This window comes from Periplaneta americana, chromosome 13 (genome assembly GCF_040183065.1).
Source record: "Periplaneta americana isolate PAMFEO1 chromosome 13, P.americana_PAMFEO1_priV1, whole genome shotgun sequence".
NCBI classification, from domain to species: domain Eukaryota; kingdom Metazoa; phylum Arthropoda; class Insecta; order Blattodea; family Blattidae; genus Periplaneta; species Periplaneta americana.
The window spans coordinates 113,936,920-113,951,506 of NC_091129.1; the positions used below are offsets into that span (position 1 = coordinate 113,936,920).

At 37.0% G+C, this 14,587-nt stretch overlaps 1 protein-coding gene across 1 annotated transcript; it reads left to right on the forward strand.

Moving 5' to 3' along the window:
• Positions 1-724: 724 nt before the first annotated feature.
• LOC138712286 (ubiquitin-conjugating enzyme E2 J1-like) lies at positions 725-11,776 on the forward strand. The gene is made up of 5 exons (XM_069843900.1): positions 725-1,142; positions 1,512-1,717; positions 3,478-3,668; positions 3,742-3,856; positions 8,224-11,776. The coding sequence occupies exons 1-5, from the start codon at positions 1,106-1,108 to the stop codon at positions 8,467-8,469; spliced, it is 795 nt and encodes a 264-aa protein (XP_069700001.1). The 5' UTR covers positions 725-1,105; the 3' UTR covers positions 8,470-11,776.
• Positions 11,777-14,587: the final 2,811 nt, after the last annotated feature.

Consider the following 14,587-nt stretch of genomic DNA (forward strand, 5'->3'; position numbering starts at 1 on the left):
ATCATTGAATAGAACTATTATAATATGCTAGACGGAATCTGGCGAAGCTCTTAATCAAAAGTGCATGCGTGTTTGTGTTACATACGGTACTGGTATTAATTTTGTGCAAATTGGTTCATACTGAAAAAAACATCGAGGTCATTATTTGTAGAAATAAAATAGAAACCGTTTTCAAATTGGACATATAAAACAAAATGTGCTTACAAAGATAGAAGATCGACACCACTTTTACATATTAAAATAGCAGATGGAGGAAGGCAAAATAGAAATTTTCAAGGTATAAGAAATGTAGGCTAACACGGTGCTCTGAGACAAATAAGTTATATTGTTTTATCTGTATTCTGTTTGGGGGTGAAAATGAGTGGTCATATTCTTGTGGGGTATGTGACTCTGTGTCACAAAAAACTTTATAGGAAAGACAATAAACATCTGCTTTATAAAAAGATAAAAGGTGAGCAGATTTTTTCAGCCTAGTACCCAGTATTCATCAGACGATCTTTTCCTTCTTTAAAATTTATTAAATACTTCTGTAAATATGAACATTGATTGTAATTTGCCTGTATCTGAGTGACAATTTGTTTTTTATCGTCTTATAATCGCAAGGCGACAACTATCACGGTCGGCTGTGTGTTGTGACGTCACCAATCAAGCCCCGTAACTTAGCCACTTCAAGCCTGTTACATATCGAGGGCCTTGGGAGGATAAAGTCCTATCCTTTCGGCGAGGGCCTCGGCTTGAGCCACGCCACTTTATTCTAGACAGTAGTACCAACATGTGGTGCCACAATGTAATTGCATGATAATGGTTTTACTCCAAGTACATAGATTTGTTCAACGAGGAAGAACCGTCATCTTGATTTTGAGTGTACTCTTGATATAAATGAGGAGCAAGGTTTTTTTTAATGCAGCGGATGTGTCGGCTCGTGATTTGGCCACGTCAAGTATTTTTTATTGAAAGCGTTGAGAAGTTTTGCTATAAGGAAAACAGATCATTTCTATACGTCAATGTCAATATATAAGTTATGTTATAGGACATAAATAAAAGTTGGTGTCCGTGAATCAGCTGATGTCAGTAACTTTTTTTTTCTGTAAATTTTAGACCTGCCATGGATTACCAAGGAAAGTACAACATCAAAAGTCCAGGTAATTAATTGTGGTAGTAATAAAAGTTGCAAGAATGTATACATTTATATATTTTGTAAAGTACCGGTATTTGACACTTCATTCCTGAATTATATTATGTGAAACTTTACTTTGTTGATAAAACAATAGACTGCATCGTTCGTGTAAATTCAGTTAAATTCTTATCAGATTTTATTGTGAAATTTGGGGTTTTAATACAATATATTTGACAATATAAATTTTCAATTTACTAACACTATAGGAAACCCCATAATATGATAGTGTCAAGTGAAAGCCAATCACTTATTAGACCGGTGTAATGTATTGTAAAGTTGGAAATAAGACGTTTAATTAATTTTTACTTTATTTTCATGTACTATTTCTCTTCAGCTGTAAAAAGGCTGATGAGAGAGGCATGTGAATTGAAGGAACCCACAGAGGAATATTGGGCTCATCCTTTAGATGACAACTTATTTGAATGGCACTTCACAGTTCAAGGACCGCCAGCCACAGACTTTGAAGGCGGAGTTTATCATGGACGAATTTTACTTCCAACAGAATATCCTATGAAACCACCGAATATAATACTACTAACGGTACTGTACCTTTCAAGCACTCTATTTCCTGTCTGCCAAATTATATATTAAGCCAATAAAAGTTATGATTTAAACTTGAACTTTATTGTTGCTTATCAATCTTTTCATGATATCATGCATGTTCAGCAGTAGAACTGCAATATAAGTAATTACATTTCATTTTATTTTACCTTATCACCAGCTAACAAACATTTTCTGTTGCAGTTGTCAATGTGTTATATCGTAGATGGAAATATTAAAATACTTTCCGTTAAAATATTAACTAGAACTTACATTTAATATACCATAGAGTTTTTACTTTGACGTTCTGAGGGGAGCATATGAAATGTATTGTTTCTCCAAAGAAGGCAACTCAGATTCTATAAATATGAATTCTGGAGGAAAGCCTCTCCTTGGATTTTTAGAAGTTCTGAGCATGTATAATTATTCTATATTAAATTCCCATCATTTATGTGCGTAGATTGTTACGGGGAGACTATAGTTTTACATGTTTTATATTTTTTAACTTTTAGACACTAGCGTGTTATGCTGGGTTTTCTATATATAGCATGCGACCCTGAAGATTTTTTTGACGAAAAATGTGAAAAAAAAAAACAAAAACAAAAAAAAAAAGTGTAATTTTCAGCGAGAAGGTAGCTTGAAATGTAAAGAATTCATATAGGACGTTAGTTGATTTGAGAACATGTTAGAAAATTAGTAGAAATTGGAAATAATTTATCAGTGTAGACAGTGGCGTGCACAGAATTTTGTCATTATTAAAATTGTGTACAATTTACATTATCGGTATTTTAAATGTTGTGTATTATTATTATTATTATTATTATCATCATCATCATCATCATCATCATCATCATCATCATCATCATCATCAGTTGAGTTTTCAGAAGGGGATGTAAAACTAGTTCCGGGAAGAACGTTCGTTACAACGTTGGCTGCAAAGAAACATTTGGTAATGTGAAATATCACTACGCGATTTTTTGTTAAGAAAATGGTAAAATTGAGCTTTGCAGTCGCTTAGACATATCAATGAAACTGGAACGATAATGTGAAGTTAAATGAACATTTCACAATGAAATCGGAACTCAAAACTACTGCTCTTAAAATGAGATTAAAATCGACATTGCACAATATTTAACATCTGCACTGCAGAACTGTCAAAACAACTTTTTCAATATGTTTCACAATAAGTTAAATCTCATATTGTGTCAGCTTCATTTTATTACAAGTTCGGTACTTTCCCAAGCCCAGAGAAGGAACATTTTCAGGAGATGAAAAAAAATCTGTATATATCTGTGCTTTTTAAAACAAACTTAAATGAAGTTAGGTATCTTATATTTTTGGATTACAAAAATACCTTCCATGTGCAATATAGGGACTGTCACAGAGAGCTGGACTTACAATCCTGTGGACCCAGGTTCGATCCCTGGCATACTCAAATTTATAACTTGTATTGGACAAGCTGTGATCCAGGTGACACAAGGGTTTTCTCTGGGAACTCCAATTCCCCAGTGGCATCCCAACAAATCTCCATCATCATCATCATCATCTCATCACGGGTGTAGTGTGGACCAATCTCCCATGGCGCACTCTGGGCAACGAATCTGTCGGTAAATTGATCTACACAACTGGCTTCATTTGGGTGGATGACGAACAGTCAAGTACTCGCCATTAGCAAAAAAGAAAAAGTGCAATATAGGAGGCTAAAGTTCATTGTGAACTGGCATCTTCATGAGACTTATTATTTTTTGTTGGTGTTGCAGCCGAATGGCAGGTTCGAAACAAACAAAAAAATCTGTCTTAGTATCTCTGGTCATCACCCAGAAACATGGCAACCCTCGTGGTCAATCAGAACAGCACTTCTTGCATTGATTGCATTCATGCCAACTCCAGGAAATGGTACAATTGGCTCACTGGACTACACCCCTGAGGAGCGACAGATGTTGGCACGCAAGTATGTTTATGGGGCATAGGGAATGCAAGTTTAAATAAAGGAGAAGTTGAATTAATTTTATTCTTATCTTCAGGTCACAGTCCTGGGAGTGTTCCAGTTGTGGCAAAATAGCAGAGCAGCTGTCAGCATCTGTGTCTAAGCCTCCGACACAAGAGGAATCCTCTCTTATCAGACAGATAGCTCTTAAGGTGAGTGATGCAGATTAATGTCTTGTAGTGCTGCCCCATGGACATGAAGTGTCTGGTTACATAGCATATTACTGATAAAAACTCTTTTACAGAACTTACTTCGCATTCAAGGGTCACTCTAAAAATTGGCTAGCATGTTTGTTCTCAAATGCCAATATTAATTAATAACTAAGACAGTAATTCTTTTCATGTAAGCCTGGCGTATTAATACCTATTTTCATTATTTTTCACCTTGTACGTATGAGGTGGGCGGCCAGGTAGATCAGTTGGTAGAGCAGCTGGCTACGGACTGGAAGGTCCGGGGTTCGATCCCAGGTGGTGACAGGATTTTTTCTCGTTGCCAAACTTTCAGAATGGCCCCGAGGTTCACTCAGCCTCCTATAAAATTGAGTACCGGGTCTTTCCCGGGGGTAAAAGGCGGTCAGAGCGTGGTGCCGACCACACCACCTCATTCTAGTGCCGAGGTCATGGAAAGCATGGGGCTCTACCTCCATGCCCCCCAAGTGCCTTCATGGCATATTAAGGGGATACCTTTACCTTTTTACATATGAGGTACCGGATCCACTTTCTGGTGAAATTGTGTTAGCAGAAGTTTTTGAATCTACTCCCTTTACCCTGTCATTCTGTTTACACACAAAGTTCCAAACTGCGTTTTATCCCCTTTATTTTAAACGTTAAAAATCTGTGATTGATCCAAAAGTCTTCTTATCCACTAGTGTGTGAGTTCCAAAACCCACTTTGTTCATGTTATTTCCATTAACTGCCTCATCCTTATGCGACCATATTGGATTTAGATGATGATGGTTTCACAATACTCTTTATCCATTTGTGTCTTGTTTAAGAGAAAAATTTGATTGGTATTTAAAAGTTTAATGAACATAATTCGATTTTGAAATAAAACAGTGTAGAAGATATTTTATTTTTATAGCTAACCAGCACTGCAATATTTTGAAACTCGAGTTCAAAAATTCCACAAGCCCAGAGAAGCAACATTTTCAGGAGATGAAAAAAATCTTTATATATCTGTGCTTTTTAAAACAAACTGAATTTTTAGAGTATCATGTTTTAGAATCAATAGCTCGATAAGTTTTTGTATCAGTTCGTACATTCAGGCCTTATTAAACACTATATGAGTCGCCTAGAATCAAACTGCACATTTCTCCAAATTATTAAATGTGAGATTAAGGTATTTTTCAGTGCATAATTATGCAGGGAATGTGATAAACTGCTCGTTTGGAGTCTAACTGCGCTAGATTTTCGTTTTTTTTTTTTTCTGACAATTCAGATTTTTTGACAAAGTGCAGTTTGATCCTAGACAATTCACTTGAAGGTTGTGAACTTGGGATACATTTGAAATCACTCACGTTTTTGATCATGAAAACACATTGAATAGAGGTTAATTCGTGTATCAAAGGCAAAAAAAAGTACACAGAAACATGAAACCTGTAAACTGAACTATTCATGGTCATAATCCCCATCATTAAAATTGCCACTAGTATCCCAGATCACATGTAACCAATTGATCTTATGGGCTTTGAAGGCAACAACTTTGATTAGTTTCACTATGCTGCCATCTAGCAACTGCAAAAGAAGTCACATAACTCTCATTTGAATTGCATGGAGCAACTGTACTTCCATCTAGTGGTCATTACCAAGTGACAGTGGAAATCCTGGTGGTTGTTCTCTTCCACATGTTACCGTTTTCATAATGGGAATGGACAATCATTCTTTGGTTTTTTGTAACTGCCACAAAAAAACAGCCATGGTACCTTCTTGTTATTCATCTTCCTGACAAATTCCTCGTCACGTGCAAGGACACGAATTTGAGGTCCATCAAACACACTTTCTTTGATCTTATCGAAAGGCAAAGCAGAAAAGGCAGAAATTATATGTTGAAAACAATCACCATCAGTGTTGAATGCCCTGACGAACTGCTTCATCAAGCCAAGCTTACTCTGCAGTGAGAACTTTTTTGGCTGTTATTGCGTGATGCAGAGTTGGGCAGGATGAATGGTAAGATATAAACAGGGCAGCATATTATGACTAATAAAGGAATTTATTTAAACATACCTTGAAAACATAGTAAAGATATATGCCATTTTGTCATTACAGAACACAGTTATTTCACCACCATTATATTGAATGCATTTCTACAAGCTCTGAATGAAACACTGCATCACACAATTTCGCGTATCCTGCAGCTTTTCGTATAAGGTCAGCCAGTGTTGAAGAGTGTGTAGCGAACATTTGATTCATCAGGTGCCCCCACAAGAAGAATTCAGAGGTGGTCAAATCTGGCAACTGTGCTGACCAAGTAATGTCTCCAAATCCAGAAATCAATTGGCTGTGAAGATCATGCTGCAAGACAGCTATGGACTGGCGGGCTGTATAAGCCCCTTCATTTTGGAGCTCTTTGTGGGTTAGGTTGTGGTTGAAGAGTAGTGATAAGACATGCCTGACAGCAGAATGCAGAGGACTTCGAATGAGTGCTTGGCTGGCCTCCCCCACACAGGTAGGGATCTGTTTTGTCTTTGAATGTCCATTATGGCAAGATACAGTGGTACAGAATTGTTCCATTCCATCTATTTCTTTCCTTCCAGAGGAGACACTGCAGCCTCAGGCTTATTGTGCAACTTCCTTTTATCGGGACGATTACTGTAGTCCTTAGGACCGCTCTTCAAGTATGTGATTCACTGCTTGATGCCATCTTATTAATTCGGCTATGACGAAGTCTTCAAACGCCCCTCCATCTCCCTTTTAATATGCCACCTCCTCAGATCAATGGCATCTGTTCGCAACTTCCATTCTTCTGCATCCTTTGACCCGAAAATTGCAGCACTGCAGATTCTGCGACTCACCAAGGCTCCATCTATCTGAGGGAGCTACACTCCCCAGTCTGCTATAGTCAATTGTAGAAGCCCCTATGGCTCCCTGGGATTTATGCAGCTCCCCCAGACATGATATCTGTAGGCAAATCCCGGAACCACGTCTACCATGATCTCCTGGTCGACCTGAAACTATTAAGATGATATATGAAATTGAAGTTAATGAAGGCGAAATGAGTCCGAGGTCCAGTGCCGAAAGTTACCCAGCAATTCTGCTTCAAGTGGTTGAAGGACAACTCGAAAAAAAATCCCAACCAGGATTTGAACCTGGGCCTGTTCGTTTCACAGCCAGACAAGCTGACTGTTACTTCACAATGGTGGACTCCACCTCATCTTACAATTGTTTGATGATCAAGAACGTTCTTGTGACATCCCAGCCCGAAACAGCGACAAAAGATTCTTTGCACTGTGAACAGAGATTCATTTTCTAAATAGCAAAAATGCAGTGCTATGCAGACCGAACGGCTATAATTACTAATGGCTGTCCTTCCTCACTCCAGCCAACTTAAGGCTGGTTCACAATAAACCGGGAACGAGAACCAGAATGAAAACGAGAAGCAGAGGACGTGAATATGAAAATTTTTGATTCACAATAAACCGAAAACGTAGACGACTATGCATATCGATATGTATGTCAATAATGATATGTAAAGTCGATATTACGCATTCTGATGTTATTTGTGTATAATTGACCAATGGCGTTCTCTCATGAGTACAAGGCAACCAACATAAACACAGGTTAACCAACTTCGAAATTTCAACTGAAACATTTCATTAGGTATGGTACTATAAATATGCCCATGCATCTTTATTATCACAACCTATTTTAAGTCTACCATAACGTAAAATAATTAGAGAAGAAACATTTGCAATAGAATAAAAATGAACACAACAGTAGTTATTGAATTGAAGCATGAATATGCAGTGTGTAATACAACCAATACAGTAATAAAATATGAGTCACGATCGGTGTTCAAAGATGCAGCTATTGAAAGCCACGTATTCTCCTTCATTTTCTCATCTTTATACGAGGCGCGCCGCTTATTGTAAACGTGAGGATTTTCCTCGACACTCAATATTAGAATCTCATCAAATAAAACTTACTCCATGATGCACAGCACAGAACAAAATAATGCATAGGTTATGTCACGGTCTTTTTGCTACAAAATATACGACGACAAAATAGCTTTTAGATGGCAATAGAATGAATATAGTGGGCTGTGATCGGAAACGCGAATGCCAAAGTTGAAACTTGGCCAACTCTCCGTTCCCGATTCCGGGCTCCGGCAAGCTTTTCGTTAATTGTGAATGCTCACATTTAAATGTACACATTTTAACGATTTTACCGTTTTCGTTCCGAGTCTCGTTTCCGGTTTATTGTGAACCAGCCTTTAGTTATTCCACACAGCTCAGACAGCACTGCTACACTATATGACTCAAATCAGACTATCCATTCTGCCTAACACTGTATTTCACTCTCAGGCTGAGGAACAGAAAGAGGTGGAACAACCAGCAGAGGAGGATGAGACAGTAAGACAGCGAGTGAGCGTGTCTCGAACCCCCGCACCTGTAACTGAGATGCAGCCGCAGCCACAGATCCAGCCACAACACGCGACCACGATGGTGGGGGTGGTGACCAGCACAAGTGACAGCTACAAGAACCTGCTGATATGGTTTCTTGTAGCAGCCATCGGACTCCTCATCTACAGAAGACTGTTCCTCATGTAACCCACTCCATTCAGTATGTGTATTTAGTCAATTATAATATTTAAAATTAGGAACATGCACTACTATAAGGACAACACCACCCAATACAGTGTTGACAAATTTGTAAAATAAAACCTACATGTAAATAATATATAAATTTAACTGATAATTAAAATATCCATTCCCTTTCTAATACGTACAGTGATGGTGTATCATTTGAACCAAATGAAAAGTGAAGTTTTGTCTCTACTATCGTGATTTTCATAAAACATTAAATGAAGCAAGATAGTTTGAGGATTCTTAGTAAGCTGAGGAATGCTTTGGCATACATCCGATTGTGCAGAAGAGGAAGTGAATGTAACACAAATACTGTTGGATATTTCAAGTACTGGTCACATAGTTACTATTATCTCACTCACTTTATCCTATTTATTTCCTTTTTCAATTTGCTTCCTTGTATAAACGAAATTTATCAGGCTTCAGAAACCTATAAATTACCAAAAGCAGAACTGAAATGTTCTAGATGTGTTGTTTGGAACCAATTTTTTTGTTTCTCTGATACATGACAAAATATTGCTTCGAAAAGGAAAGGAAAATGGTTGGTGATTTTTGCTCGGAACTCTCTAATTCAGGGACATGATTTTTTTTATTTGCTGCAAATCTATGACACAGAACTATCAGCTTTACTTGTCCTCCAATAAAAAGAATGTGCTATCTGCAAACTTCGTCATGGTAACCAGACAATAGATTATCGAGAATAACTTCAAGCTGCCTAATAATAATTTTTCTTCTGACTGGTTCAGACACTGGTGACAATTTGTCAAACCTTTGGAATTGATATATTATACTTTTCAAACTTTATGGTTGTGTATATTGATTTTGAAAACAAACAAGAACACAAGACCAATGAATGCACTGTGTCAACTGACTAGCATGACAGTTCAAATAACAGCTCACGTTCAAAATAAATTGTATCATTTTTGTAACAGGCAATATAAAAAGAAAATTCAAGTGATAAAAAAATTAATGGTAGTCATGTTTCTTTTCAGTAATACATTTTCATTTGAAATTATGTGAATGTGTTCTGTTGTGGCAATCATTACTGGTAATTGAATATATCATTGCCACAGGAAATTTTGATTTCACCTTTGAGGTCAGTTCTGTTTCAGCTTAAAATGTTCCTGATGTCTTCATGTTGTTGGCAAATCCAATATGTCTGTCCTTAAGGCAGTCTTTTATGAAAGTGTCAATTGAAGAAGGTTCTTCTTCTTAATCATAATCTTTAACCACATTGCTCACTTTCAACTTCTGTAAATTGCTAATTTTTTTTATGATCGAGTCTGATGAAGACTAGGAAAGATCTCAAAATCCTTACCAGCATAGCCTCCAATCTTTGTGTATCCGAACTGTTCATAAAGCTGCTTGTACACGATCAAATTTTTCTTCAATTCAATACTTACAAGAAAACTTGTCAAAGATTGATTAATATTGAAAAAAAAATATATATATATATATATTTGTATTACTTAACTGTACACTACCCTAACACAATAGTTATTTATGTTATGAGTATCGTAATGTTTCATATTACAATACGAGATTGGAAAGTTGTCAAACGAGGCTGCAGGAGAGGCAATCGTATTATTATTAGTTTCTTTCTGCGGGAGGCGATTCGTTTGTGTTTGTTTTATTAGTTTTGAACAGGATAGGTTTTTATTTATAACAAAAAACAGCAGTACTACGAGAAATAAGCAAAAATTGTTGAATTGAGTTCAAACGAAGATTCAGATATTACGAATGCTGCAAATTCTGCAATTGAATGTTTAGTACAATCGAAATCCCGTAATAAATAAAATTAATCCCATTTTATTTTATGTGTGGTTCACATTACGCAACCAGTTAGGTAATAGCAGTATCATTACCTAATTTCCTAATAAAAGTATCATTACCTAACTAGTTGCATAATGAATGTAAGTGACGTAAAATTCACATTACATAATCAAAGTGGATAAAGAATATTATGATTGCATATTGTTTCAAAACGAAATATTTACGATTAGTATTTTCATGGAATATAGGTTAGAATCTTCATCATTCAAAAAATACGTGTGTTGGTACTTAACTCACGATATCTGCCTTGCAGTTTTCTCATACGCATTATTTTCCACTTTGTTGTTGTATTCCACAGAATCCTTGGTGTACAGACATGGATTTATAGTCCCATCGCTGTAATTTCCGGCAGCCAATTGCGTTACAGGTCAGCTACATTTAAACGTGTGTGTCTTGTGATTCACTGATTCATTTCTTAAGGCTCGATAAATACTTAATATAATCACCCGCCATTTTAGCTCTTTCGTTGGCGTTCGCAGAAAGCACACGAAGACGTTATTTGCCGGTCAATTATTTGCTGAATTACATTACGTTTGATTTATTATCATAGGAGCTACGACATGATAATGTTTAACGGTGTGGCAAATAAATTCCTCGTATGATAGCTCGGCAACGTAAGAACAAAAATGGCGAACGATACTACCTACCTAGACTTTATAGAGCCTTCACTTTCTAAGACGTAAGCAAAGAGGCGGAGTCACTCCAGAAATAACAGCGTCGGGACTATAATTTATGCAAGTATCTTTTATTGGCCAAGGTGCCATGTTTTTTTTGTGGTTCCTGGTGCCATAATATTTTTTAATCTCATTGGTCTATTCCTTCAAAAAATTGTCGAGTATTTGATAAATTAGAACATGCTTTTATTTGTTTTCGAGATAATCAAAGACTTATAAAGTATTGTAAGTGATTTGACAATAAAACTTGTTAAGTATAAGTCTTGAAAAGTCCTGAAGTGTTGAATTAGACGAAAATTTGATTGTGTGCAAGCAGGTTAACTCAAGACTTCACTTTCATACAAAATAGTGGTACTGTTAGCTCCACTGAGAATGAGTGATGCATACAAATAAATTTTTATTGACATTAAATTAAGATTATTTTAGTAGCTAGAGAACATCAAACATTGTTATACTAGGATGAGCCACTCGCTACAGTGTGCATTCTATTCACTTCTTAAAGTTGAGAAGTGCTGCTTTTGCGACTTCCAGAAGACTGAAACAGAGAGAAGAACAGTGATAAGGAGAAGAAGAAGAAGAAGAAGAAGAAGGAAGAGGGAATTATGTTGTAGATTTGTATGGCATGTAACGTGGACTGTATGATAATCAACTTACCTATGCATGAGTATGTGTATAATGAAATATATAAAATTGGCTGTTGTACAATAAAGTGAGATACTTTTAACATTTTGAAATTAATAAACATATATCAGTATTTCTGCTGAGATCTTCTCTCAATTAGTTAATGCAGTTAAGTAATCCTTCAGTCTAATGTCTGAATTGTTTAAGCTGTTGCTCTATCAAGGAGAAATTACAAGTAACATTGTATTGCTATGGAGGCATGTCATGCTAATTTCACGAATTAATATCTAATACAACTAAATATCATCATCATCATCATCAATGACAGGGCTCCATAGATTTGGAATCTCCTCCTCTCTAAACACCCACATTTAAGCAGTATGTGATTTGCAGTTTGTGTGTGCTGATTGCACAGTCTACAAATGGAATCTTCTTGAAAGAGCCCCACAGTTTGTAGATGTTCCTTGAAATGATCACACCCAGTAATTATTCAAACTGTGTCGTAAGTTTTCTTCTGTTCAAATGCAGGAGAGACTTAGTGAGAGCTTGGTTTGGTCCTTTAACAAGAGTTTTGCTGAGAAATTGACCAGGATATTTTACCAGTCTTTTCTGATTTCTCTCCTAATCCATAATTTTACTGCAGTTTTTGCATTTGATTTGCTAATACTGCAGGCTAGTTCAGGTCCAATATAGGAGTTTCTTGCTCTTTTCTTGGTCAGTTTGGCTGCTTTTTCATTCCCTTCTATACCCTGATAACCTGGCACTCATTGCAGCTCCATTGAATAGGCTATCGTCTTCAGTATCATCTCATCACTGAGAGTAAAGAAACTACAGTGTAGTCCAGATCTCTTGATGTTTTGCGAGAGCCAGTAATGTGCAAGCGCAACATTGTCAAACCTACAGAGTGGATGATGCGTGCTCCACCAAACTCGTCTGGCAGAAGGGATGACTGGTCGGTGTTGAAAACAAGATCCATTCTCAATAACAAAACAGTGTAATACAATAATAAATAACGTATTAAGAAATCATACCTTTAAATTGATGTTTGCAATTCCAGGGGAAAAGCCAGCAGTGTGTTTTTGAAACCATTTAAATTCGTCATTCTTTTAGGTATGTTAATGTGTTTTCTAGGTGAGACGAACAATTTCTAAGCTCCCTGTGTTTCCGTTTTTTACACTTCTCTGCATACACTTGACACGGTTGATACATTTATTGAACACGCCTCGGCAATTAGTTCTTGACCTTAGAAAAATTAAGATTTTTACAGCTTTCTTCAGACGAATATTTTCTGAAGAAATTGCAGACATTAAATATTGTGGCACCCATTTGGATTGTTCTGGTCGTGTCAGGGATTTGCGCACTCATCTAGCGAGAAAGAAAGCGAGGGGAAACGGAAACACAAACCCCTGATGCTAACCGGTGTACGGAGCAAGGTGGGGAAGAAAAGCTACAATGATTGGGCAGAAGTTAGGAAGCCTCGAGACGCGGATCTCTCTCGAGGCTTTCTAACTTGCACCCAATCGTAGCTTTTCTCCCCCCCCTTGTTCCGTACAGTGGTTAGCATCAGGGGTTTGTGTTTCCGTTTCCCCGCGCTTTCCTTCTTGCTACATGCGCGCGCAAATCCCTGACGCAACCAGAACAATCCAGACGGGTGCCACATATTTTTCCGAACTTTGCTATTATATCCACTGGATCTGTTACTTTCACTAGTACTGGCTTTGCTGAATGACATAATTGAATTTAATACTACTAATAAACAAAGTAATAAACTGATAAGAACGCATAGAAGATGTTTATTACAAACGAATTATTGATTTCACTCATAGAACACAAAGCTCGTCGAATACCTACACTCAATGCAAACAGAAATCAAAGTGACATTTTCGGCTCTCGCTTCATAATTACTTTTATCTAATGTTTATGTCGCTGATTGGATACTGTTTACAGTTAATAGTCTTGAAGTTTTCTTATCGGCACGCAGCTGTGTAAACTCACTTGTGGAAGACTATAAAAACCATGAATCAGCTGGACGCAATTAAGACACAAAAATGCAAACTACTTGGCGTAGAAATGAGATTCCTGTTTCTATATATTCAGAAAAATGTCATTCAACCCAATCACATGTAGGCACCCTGTCACGAAGAACTTGTCCGAGCGAGCTAATTAATTATTTTTACAAGCGACGTCAATGCAGTGCTGTTGTTATTGCCGTACAAGTAAACACGCCCCAAACATCAGGAGATTTGGACCGCACTGTAAGTAACTGATACCTTCACTCAAAATTAAATTCTTCACCACCATTCTAAGCAAGTAGAGACTGTATGTTTGGAAGTATTATGAACCCATCAAACCAGCCTACCTTGCCTGCTATCTTGTCACTGGAGCGCCCGCTTTTCCGCAGTAGTTTGGATGAAGGCAGTAGTTCCCGCCTGACCCGAAGCATGATCTCACTGTACTGACGTGAGTTCTTGTTGAGCATGGGTTGAGCCTTAAGCAGGGTTCCTGACTCATCACCTAAGAGTGAGACAGCATTATGAGCTCAGTAGTCAAAGTTATCTGTATTCGTAAATGTAGTTCATGTACTCACGTTCCAGTATCACTACAATGTAGGTGGAGCGAGGATTGAGGATGCCAGCTTCATAGCAGTTTATCGAAGGGGCAAGGCTGTTGAGATTTTTCATTTGTCCTGTTTCATCACATACATCAAACTCAACTGAAACACAAATTTCACATTCTGAATGTTTAATTTGACTTTCTTTTATTTATACATCTTGATTCCACACTTTCAACATTTTTATTGCTAAAGATTTGGTAAATTTGTTACATGAACAACTTCTCTGTGTTAAATGAAACTAAGATAAATTACCATTATAGCTTCAATTAACAAATGAAAGTTGTTTATATAACAAATTTATCAATTTCTTCTGTTGGTTGAGTGGGCACAACCATGGCGC

Coding starts and splice junctions, on each gene's coding strand:
- LOC138712286 (XM_069843900.1), top strand. CDS start 1,106: ATGGATTACCAAGGAAAGTACAACATCAAAAGTCCAG. Junction 1,718..3,477: donor CGAATATAATACTACTAACG/GTACTGTACCTT, acceptor TTGGTGTTGCAG/CCGAATGGCAGGTTCGAAAC. Junction 3,857..8,223: donor TCAGACAGATAGCTCTTAAG/GTGAGTGATGCA, acceptor TTTCACTCTCAG/GCTGAGGAACAGAAAGAGGT.